Here is a 10,314-nt window from a genome sequence, read left to right on the forward strand (position 1 = left end):
GCTTCAACCTATCAAATAATTGTGGACTTTCAAAGGAGTTACATTAGTTGTTGATGGTTGGATAGATTCTCAAAGAAGACCTCTGGTAAATTTCATGGCTACATGAGAAGAACCTATATTTTTAAAATTATTTTGAATGATATATGGTGGAATAAAGTAGATTATATCTTTTCTTTTGTAAATCCCACATATAGCATCACTATTAGAATATTGGACACCAATGCTTCTATTCTTCATTTGGTGTATGAAATGTGGGATTCTGTGATAGAAAAGGTGAAGGTAGTCATCTATAAGCATGAGGAAAAGCAAGCAAATGAAGTATTCAACTTCTATAATGTTGTTTATGATATCCTCAATTATAGGAGGTGCAAGAGTAGTACTCCTTTTCATTGCTTAACTCATTCTTTAAATCCAAGGTAATATTTTTAAGCCAATTATTAATGAATATCTTTTCATTGGATAGAAAAATCATAAGATGACTCAATTATCTTTTTTTTTTATTTTTTTTTATTAATAGGTAGTATAGTGAAGTATAGCTTAGTGAAGCTCACTAAAGCTCTTAATAGGGTTTATCCTTCTCAAGATGGTGAAGTTTCTAGAGAGAGGAACAAATTTCTGAAGAGATATTTTCCACATGTTCAGGAGAGAGAAAATGTTTATGAAGAATTCCCCAAATTATCATTTTATGAGGGTGACTTTAGTTCTTGTGATTCAATTAAGGATAGGTGGGTATTAGATCCAAAAACATGGTGGGTGATGCATCTAATTTATACTCCTCTACTCTAAAAGCTTTCCTTAAAACTTCTTATGCAACTATATCCTTGATCATGTTGTGATTAGGAATTAGAGTACATACTCCTTCATTCATTCTTTGATAGGAAACAAAATAGATCCAAAAGGTTAGAAGATTTGGTTTATCTACACTCAAATCTTTGAATTTTTTCTAGGAAAATTGAAAGTTATAAACAAGCAGAGACAAGACTATGAGATATTAGTGAAGATGTGCATGATCCACTTGATAGTATTGTTGAAATCCTTGAGCTACAAATTTGTCTCTTGATAAGCCATATTTAGAAGCTATATATATATATATATATTATTTTTTTTGATGATGATATTGGAGGGGAAGAAACTGAAAATGTTAGCATTAAGCAGTAATTTAAATTTAGTAACCGCGTTTGAATTGTAAGCTATTGTATAAAGTCGTGACTTATTTTGAGTTCTACCAAAAATACAAATAAACTGTATTTTTTTTGTTTGTTATGATCACAAATATCTTTTTCATAAATTGTGATCATCATAATTATCAGTTATTAATTATGAATTAATAAAATGATCAATCTCTTTTTTTTTGTTTTACCAATATTTTATATTTATATAAAAAATTTATATATTTTTTTTAAAACATATCCATAACGTAGCATATCTTTAATTTTAAAAAATAAAATTGTATCTTTATATCCATATTGTACCGTGCCCGTCTCGTAAGTATACAGACAATAGGTTTTGAATAGTAATTTAGGTCCAAAAGTTTAACAAATCTGATTTAGTTTAGTTCGGCCAGGTAGTCCATATAATTCCAATTGTCACACCTCTCCATCCATTATGTGTAATTCCTTTTAGGATTTTCGAAAGCCCAAACAAACTTTTTGATTTCTTAAATACTATTAAACAAAGTTAATATCACAAATAGTTGGTCCACTTAAGTAAGGTTTTATGTTCTAATCTTTGTGTATAGAGAAAATGTAGTTAAAAGAAAACATCCTACTAAAGATGATCAACTAAATTTTCCTATTAAAATTAGTGATTGATCAAGTTAGTGATATTTCGTATCCATAATATAATTAAAAAAATCAGTTAATACGAATAATCTAAGTATATATATATATTATGAATTATTTAACTACATAGTCCTTAATGGTTATAATAAAGGTATTAGATTTCCAGAGAGAGGGTTTGATTCTAATATCCCACATTTTATTAATTCCTTCTTCAATTTTTGCATGTGACTTAAGTCATCGACCCATTGGAGGAGAGTTATAATTCACCGAAGTGCATCGATTTCTGTGGTTCTTCGTCTTCCTTCTCTACAACCATTGCAAATCAACCATACTGTCAAAATAATGAGGTGCTGCAATGCACCTGTACAAGAGGCCACTTGCAAGTGCCACAACTTGTTTCTTATAAAAGGGAACACGCCAGAAAATGTAAATCATCATTATGATCTTGCCTACCATTTGAAGTTGCCAATAATATTAAGTACCCGAGGTAGGGGACATAAAGGGGCACCAAAAAGGAGCAATACACTCAAAAAAGGGAGAAAGGCAGAAAGTTTGATTTCCTAGAGAGAAATTTTTTAATTATTTTTTTATGAAAATCTATTGGTGTGAAATAGAAAACAGAGGCAAAATGCCCTTTTTGAGAATTATTTTTCTTCTCTTCACCTTTGTGTTTTTTGTGTGCGCGTTGAGCTTGGTTTATGGCACCAAAATGCCTTTTCAAGTTAAAATTATCATCAAATACATCTTAAGTGTCTGATAATTTACAACATTTTCAAGCCTGGCAATCCTCAAGTCACTAATTCTATGCACATTTTATGAATTTTTATGTATAAGCTTCTGTTGATTTCTGTATATTTAATTTTATAAAATAGATTAAATGAAAGCATTTTTTTTCTTTAAAGATCATATCATCATGTGATCCACTATAAATATAAAAATAACCTTGTAGATATAATTCTTCAATTTGAACCCAATTGCCAAATGTATCAACTTATTGTGTAAGGCCAAGTAGACTTGAAATCCACTATGGATAATATCATTATGAGGGCAAAATCTCTACTTCACTTCGGATATTTTAACTTCGCATTCTTTCTGTCAATGTCTTGAACATTGAATGACAACTAGAATATCCAATTCCTAAAATATACATGTGTATGACTTCACAAGATTCTTAATAATATTTTCCTGACATTCTACACTGGTATATCCATACTTAATATGTGATCTAATTACACGTGGATGCATGAAAGTTTCCTTTTTCCTTGCTTGTTGCTTTGGCACTCCTCAAGTGTATATGTGACAAAATGTTGGTTCAACAATACTTCTGTTATCATATCTATATTTGTCAGAGAAAAACCTGTTTGGCTGTTTAGTATATACACGAATTTTACAGAGTAAATGTGCATAAAGGTACATAATTATATAATTACTGGAACACAGGTAATAGAGGAATTTCTTTGCTCCCCTACATAAATATAAGGTTGTTACTTTCAATCAACCTATGTGCAATATCTCTATTTATTGGACAATCTCGTCCACTTCAGCAGTTTTGATCACCTTTTTATTTGTATGATTGCAAAGCATGCAATTATTGGAACTACAGCTGCATGCATCCCCGAATCCCACAGTTGGTGTCCAGAAAATACAACAAAACTTGCCTCCATGAACCATCTCCTTTCGTTTCCGATATGGTCTTGATGCAAATCTTCTTTGATGTTGTCTCAGTCAACGTGGTAGAGGAACTACCATGGTTCAGAGTTATTACCAAGATAATTCCTGGCATAAGATGGCCGAGTCCACCCATGCTCCATCAAGACGAGATTCAAGCGCATCATCAGGTTATCCACAGCATCTTCTTCCAGGCTGATAAGAGAGTTTGATGATGACGTCTCTTGTGTAGATGAGTTCTGCAAAAATTGAATGGTAAACACCTCATTCAGTTAACTTTGAAAAACAGTCACATGCAGTGCATACGATCGTAAATGTACCTTTAGTTCCCGGTACTTCTTCAGATATTCCAGTGACTGCTCATATAATCCACAATGATAGAGAAGAATGCTGTAATCTCTTAACTCATTTGCATCATTTTTCAGCAGGATAAGACGTTCACATGCTGAAAAGATAGGGAAAATATTTGGGATCATATCGAAACGTAATAAAATGTAATAATTGTTGGTAATTTCAAATATTGTTGCTCCATGTTAGCAAAATTGACAGACAGAAGACAAATGCTGAGGAATAAGGTCCAAAACACATGTTTGAATATCCAGAAAATATCTCTTATAAAAACTGCAGAGTATCATCTGATCTACGAGAGCTCACGGGGGTTTAGCTGATCCTCTGCGACTGAGCTATTAATTGCTAGTTCCAGACAAAGAGTCAGATCTTTCTTTTCTAGATTAAATTAAAAGTTTAAAACCAAATATTGATAGGGTTTGGCTAGATAGCACAGAACAATTGAAGCTACAAAACAGGGTGTCAGCATGTAAACCGCTAAATCAATCTCTTCAAGAAAAAAGTGATTTGGTTTCTCCAAAGTGAGGCGTGTGCTTAAGTCTGGAGTTAAAACCTTTTTGTATACACAAAATTTTGGACTAGTTTACTCTTATAACTACATCTAAATTAGTTTCTATTTTATTTATTTATTTATTCTCTCCCTTATTTTTATTTGATCGTGACATTAGCAGTTTTAAAATCTCTCACTTTAAATAACCACTCATTATTTTTTTTTTCTCTCTTCTTTTAAATAGAGGTACAAAGTGCCTCTTTTCTCTATAGTTTAAATAACCTCAGTATTTGTGATAAAACTGACAAGAAAATGAATATTTTTATTAAAGAAAATGAGAGTTCTGACCCTACAACCAATTAAACTTCAATAAAACAAGTTTCTGCTTACCTTTTCTGTCTACCCTGCTCTCTTGTATACTGCCATTCACCCAATTTTCTCACTGATTACCAAATCCCCAAGCCACTTATCCCCATTCGGTTATGATAGTCTCTCTCGGTGCATAGAATATTCCACCTCATGTCCCTTTCTGTTATTCTTCATTTTCCTTTCTTAAACCCGCAAAGCATTGCTTTTTTGGCATATCTAGTTTCCCCGTTTACAATGGGCATAAATATCAGTTGATTCAGTTTAATGCATATATTCATGTATTTTTCATTACAATGTCAACCATTGATTAGAAAATAAAAAATGTTTATATTACTCCCTAATTTTCCCTCGAAAGTGCACCATTGCTATAAAGTAGCCAAATTCAAAAAAGATTAAGAGATATCATCATAGTTCAAAAATTTCCAAAACTACAGAGCGGAGAAAACATCCTAAACAAACTTTTCTTATGAATGAAAAATGAGCAAAAGTAAGGCCTTAATAATAAAAAAAAACAATAATCAAATAATATCTAGTATTTATTGGCATCTAAATAGAGAGGAACCACTTATGAATTACCCCTTATCTCCCTTTTCTCCAATAATAAATGAATAAAGATTTAATTACTCTTTCAATCCCTATAGTTTCATAAATTGTGTACCTTTTAGTCCTTACAGTTAAAAACGTTCCATTTCAATCCTTGTAGATACAATTTTTTTTTTGCCTTTTAGTCCTTGTCATATATTTTATAAGGACTAAAATATAAAGTTTATGAAACTACAAAGACTAAAAAGAAACAAAAATAGTATGTATAAAAATTTAAATAAAGTATATTTAATTATAGGGAATAAAAAGGTAAAATTCATGAAACTATAGGATTGAAAGGGTAATTGAACAAAAAATAAAAAGTAAAAGGAGTACATAGGAGATGAGATTTATCATCCAGCTTTTATCCCCCACAAAACAGTACTCCAATGGTGAACTTTTCATTTCTCCGTTGTAGCAACATCCAAATGCAAACTATTATAACTAATTGAAACTGAAAATGGGGAATGTAACAAAATTCAAAAGTCTAATGCATTTCATCATACAAAATCATGATAATGAAGAGCAAGAAATCAATGATTTCAATTTTCAAAACTTGAAGCATAAAAATGTATTTGCTAGTATGCCATGTATTGTTGATGTGCTTAGTGAATCATACTCTAGATCCATCAAATTATCTCATTAGTAATAGAAAAAAATCTTTCAATGATTTTACATTATTGAGAGAGCATAGATAAATTGCATCAGATGCATACCAGACAAAGAACGTCTCATGTCTCCAAAACGCACACTGGTCCAAACACCTCGATCTAGCCTATGTTGAGCAGCCTTAGCTGATGCAATTTGTGAGCCACTGCAGTTAACGAACTTTAAAACTAGTTCTTATATAAACTAATTAAATTAAAATAAATAAGAGATGAGAATACCATCATATAAAGTACCTTTCTCCAACAAAATCAGACCTGTCAACACAGTTAGCAGCATTTGCTGCCCTTAAGAATAAAGTTTTGGTGTTATCGTGTTGAAAAGGCCAGAATGCATGCTTCAAGTCATTTAAGATCTGCACTTATTGGCCAAAATAAGTTTTAAAGTGAGACTAGAGGCTAAAGCAGCTAAAACAACATCATAGTAGTAGAAATTGACAAAGTTAAGAGTAACCCACTTATAAATAGTCAAACAAGCATAGCAGAATATGTAATTAAAGAAACCCTCAAATAAAAGAAAATAAAAATAAGCAAAGGTGCATGCTCCTCTGTATCCACTGTAGAAGAATTTGATGTCCGATATCCAGCATTCATTCATGCATAGCACCACCGCTTTTGGAATTTATTTAAGATATTACTGAAACAGCCAGACAGTGGAAAGAAGCTCTGCAAGTCCACAAAAATCTCGAGCATAGAATTGTTTTTGCTGTGAACACCCTTAAAAGGATGTTTCTCTCTTTTCGTTTTAAAAAATTAAAATGGCAAAGTTATTATCATAAGGGTGGCCCAGTACACAAGGTTCTCACCATTGTGGGGTATTACGAGGTTTATAAATATGCATCCATACCCATGTTGGAGATGTTTTGTCTCCGACCTGTAGAACTCATGATCCATGATCACTAGGCAGCAATATGTTTATGCCAGGAATTGTCCTCATAGTTCATGGGACAGATGAATAGTTGCTGCCATAAACTAGGAACAAGCTATGCAACTTTTTACAGTGGTAGAGATACAGTGCAAAGTGAAAGTGAATGGAGAGTCAACAATCAAAGATTACCTCAACTAAAAGGTTTCCTGAAGTCATTATGTGGGCTTGGTCTGACTCCTTGCTTTTCTGCTTGTGATAGCCTTTGGGAAGGGTAAAAGAATCATGAGGGTAGAAGATTTCAGCATCAAAATACAAAAGGCCCCACAAACGAAGCATTTTCATAATTTCAGAGTATATAAGTGACAGCATTGCAGCTGATCCTGAACGATGAGTCAAAACCTGCTCAATACATCAAAGTAAATCTATCAAATGTCTACCACTCAGATTTCTCTTCAGAAACAACTTGTAAATATGAGTTATATCTTACCGAGTGGAGATAAAGTGCTCGTGGCTCCGATAGATTTGAAGTGGCTCTTCTGAAACCCTATTAACGAGAAAGTGACCAGTAAAAGGAAAGTTCAGCAAGCTTCAGAACCCTTAAGTAGTTACTATAGAAATCTTAGTATATACCTTGTGATCATATAGAAATCTCTCTAAGCTCTCTAAAAACTTCTCAGGCAGTGAATCATATTCACGGCTGTAGTGAGGACAGTAGTCCATTGAAAGATCATCTAATCTTGTAATGAAATCATCCACGGGAAGTGGAACTGATGAATGTGACACCAAAGAATCATCCTCTGCAGCTATGTTGAGCACAGTTCTCCCTAAATCAACACACCTGTTGATACAAATGCTAGTTTCCTTCTCAATATCCGTAAATCTACCAATTTGTGTGCAGAATTGCTCTCTAGCTTCCTGCTCATTCACCCATGATGCAACAAATGAGAATGAATTTCATCAAAAACACAAAAATAAATTTCAAATGCATCAACATACACCCGTTTCCATCCCACCAAACTCCGAATATGCTTCTAATTAACGTGACAATCCAATTATACACACTAAAAAAAGGGAACAAGCTAATCTCAAACTTGTAGTGTGTTTTGTTTCACGCTAAATACAAAATAACGTGATTCTACGAAATGTCAAAATGTTTGATCTTGCGTTGAAAATTTGATTATAGATAAGAATTGACGTTGACTTCAACTTTGAATAATAAACACACCTAGTTTCAAATCATCAAATAACACATATTAAAGTAAGCCACATAAAATTACCACGACACAACTTTCCATCAAAACAAAGTCAAAGATGCTTCAGAATTCAGATTGTAACATAACAAATCAAATTACTCACGGAATACGGTTTGCTATTTAACCAATTACAATTTTACAAAACAAAAAACAAAAAAAAAAATCGAATGAAACTGTGAAGCTGAAAACATTAAAATAAATAAATAAATAAAATTTGATGAATATGAATACTCTGGCATGGGTGGTGTCGATTCCAGAAGCATCGAGCGCGTCGTGCAAGACGAAGTTGTGGTGAGTGGCAGCGCGTTGAGCATTGGAATTGGATCCGACGTGGCAGACGAGGCGAGAGGAAGAAGAAGGGGAAGTGAATGGGCGAGGGTAGAATTGGAATTTGGAAAATAAAGAGCTGATTGTAGGAAGAGTGAATGAGCACATGGTGTTTGGATTTCTGAAAGTGTTTGTGTTTAGAAATCTGAATCAGTGACAGTTAAGTAAGCAGCAACTACTACTTCTCTCTCAGCACATGGATGAGATGATAAATTATAAAAGCCAAAGCACTACGGGTAACCTTAATGACAATAACAATACGGCCAAACACATGTAGATATTTATTTTCATCAGATACTCAATTTTACACACTAATCCAAGGATAACACTAGGGATGGCTGAGGCGGGTAATAATAAACTTGTTTTTATCTTGTTAGATAAAAATTAGTATCATACTTATTTCATATCCGTGCGGATATTCATTAAGTGAGTATTCATGAATTTCTTGAATACTCATGGATATCCATGGATATTTATAAATTTTTTAAGAAATTAAAAAAAATATATTATAAATAATTTTAAGTTTATATTTAATGTAATTGAAATATTAAAAATAAAAATTCAATGTTAATTTTGAACTTGTATTTAATGTTAATTTTGTTGAAATAATAATAAAAATGCAAGATAATCAATAACATAAAATATATCAATCTCACAAGTAAGCGAAAGTCTCGTATCACAAAACTATAATAATTTAATCTCATAATTCCAAATGAAAGTAAACAACTTAAAATACATAAATCTTATTGGTCTAATCAAAGTTAGAAAATTAATCAAATACATCCAACATAATTCTATAACATGCTTAACACATGTTGGTAACTTCATCAACCTCACTTTTGTAAGAAAATAAGATGAGAGAGTGTAGTTTTAGAGTTATGTGGCACAAGGATAATGATAGACCATGGGCCAAGGGCCCAGTTACCAGAGCTATGGCTAGAAGAATACAAGAAGAGTTGGACCTTGTAAAGACTAGTGGACTTGCCAAGCCCAAGGTAGTCTTCACTTGGAATGCTCTATCATGAAGAGAAGCCTAGTTCTACTTGTATATATTGTATAGTTTCAAATAGTCTCTTGTATAGGTTATTTTTGCCTTTGTTTTTTTGAGGCACTTTATTTGCTTTTTCCTAGTGTTTGTATATTGATTTTGAGGTAGGTTACTTGGAGAGTTTAACTCCATTTAACCTCCCTAGTTCATACTTTCATTTGGTATTTTTTCAGTAGGGAAAAGGGGGTGCATTTAGCAAAGCTAGGGAGTGTGCTTAGAAATTGGGCCTGAGTTGGGCCTAGGCTAAATTTTGCATATTGGACTCATTTTGCTCCTAATTTTTCATAGATTTGATTTAGCTAGGTTTCATCATCATATGATGAACCTAACTAAACCAAATTGAAGATTTTCAAATTAATTTTGGAGCCATTTTGAGACCAAGGCCGCCTAGCCCAAATGACTTCCTCTTGGCCGAAATTTCTAAGACTTCTCCTCTTGGTTTTGAAGCTTGCCTTGCAAGCTACTAAACTAAGGGAGGTTAAGCCAACCTTACCATGGTTCTTAAGTGAACCATGGTCAAGGTTAGCTTCTCCTAGAAGCTAGCTAAAACCGTGGGAGTTAAGTTCACCTTACCATGGTTCCTAGTGAACCATGGTTAAGGTTAGCTTCTCCTACAAGCTACCTTATCCTATATATTTGTTTTCTATACTCTTGTAATCACTTTTGAGCAAATTGAGAAATAATAATCAGATTTCTCTCATCAAGAGTCTTCCTCAAAATCGTGGAGAACTTTCCCTCCTAAGTTCTCTCCAAAGTTCCTCAAACCTTAGCCTAGGTTCCTTAAGCTTCTTCATCCAAAAGGAAGTAACCGAACCTCCTTCTAAGGCTTCACCTCCATTGAAGATTTCTTCAAGGAGAATTCAAGTTTCAATCCAAGGTCTGTTGGTCCCTACGGTTAGAATCTAGAAGGGGGGG

The 10,314-nt window shown here is 33.0% G+C and overlaps 1 protein-coding gene across 2 annotated transcripts; it reads right to left on the bottom strand.

Annotated features, from left to right (window-relative positions):
* Positions 1 to 3,088: 3,088 nt before the first annotated feature.
* On the bottom strand, positions 3,089 to 8,585 carry LOC109789398 (transglutaminase family protein). 2 transcript variants are annotated; one of them, XM_020348333.3, is made up of 8 exons: positions 8,256 to 8,580; positions 7,402 to 7,686; positions 7,259 to 7,315; positions 6,961 to 7,170; positions 6,141 to 6,259; positions 5,955 to 6,052; positions 3,770 to 3,894; positions 3,089 to 3,688 (listed from the first exon to the last, which is right to left on the bottom strand). In XM_020348333.3, exons 1-8 carry the CDS (start codon positions 8,457 to 8,459, stop codon positions 3,524 to 3,526), a joined length of 1,263 nt encoding a protein of 420 aa, XP_020203922.1. In that variant the 5' UTR covers positions 8,460 to 8,580; the 3' UTR covers positions 3,089 to 3,523. The 2 variants fall into 2 exon arrangements, 1 of the variants encoding a protein (XP_020203922.1); XR_014430046.1 differs by lacking the exon at positions 3,089 to 3,688 and adding an exon at positions 4,678 to 4,872 and having other exon boundaries at positions 8,256 to 8,585.
* Positions 8,586 to 10,314: the final 1,729 nt, after the last annotated feature.

This window comes from Cajanus cajan, chromosome 10 (assembly GCF_000230855.2).
Source record: "Cajanus cajan strain Asha chromosome 10, NIPB_CcT2T_4, whole genome shotgun sequence".
Classification (NCBI taxonomy): domain Eukaryota; kingdom Viridiplantae; phylum Streptophyta; class Magnoliopsida; order Fabales; family Fabaceae; genus Cajanus; species Cajanus cajan.

What these genes read in the sequence shown, in the direction of transcription:
- LOC109789398 (XM_020348333.3), bottom strand. Translation starts at nt 8,459, where the DNA reads ATGTGCTCATTCACTCTTCCTACAATCAGCTCTTTATTTTCCAAATTC. An exon ending in GATTTCTATATGATCACAAG is followed by an intron (nt 7,316 to 7,401) that starts GTATATACTAAG and finishes TCTCGTTAATAG; the next exon opens with GGTTTCAGAAGAGCCACTTC. An exon ending in CAGGAAACCTTTTAGTTGAG is followed by an intron (nt 6,260 to 6,960) that starts GTAATCTTTGAT and finishes CAATAAGTGCAG; the next exon opens with ATCTTAAATGACTTGAAGCA.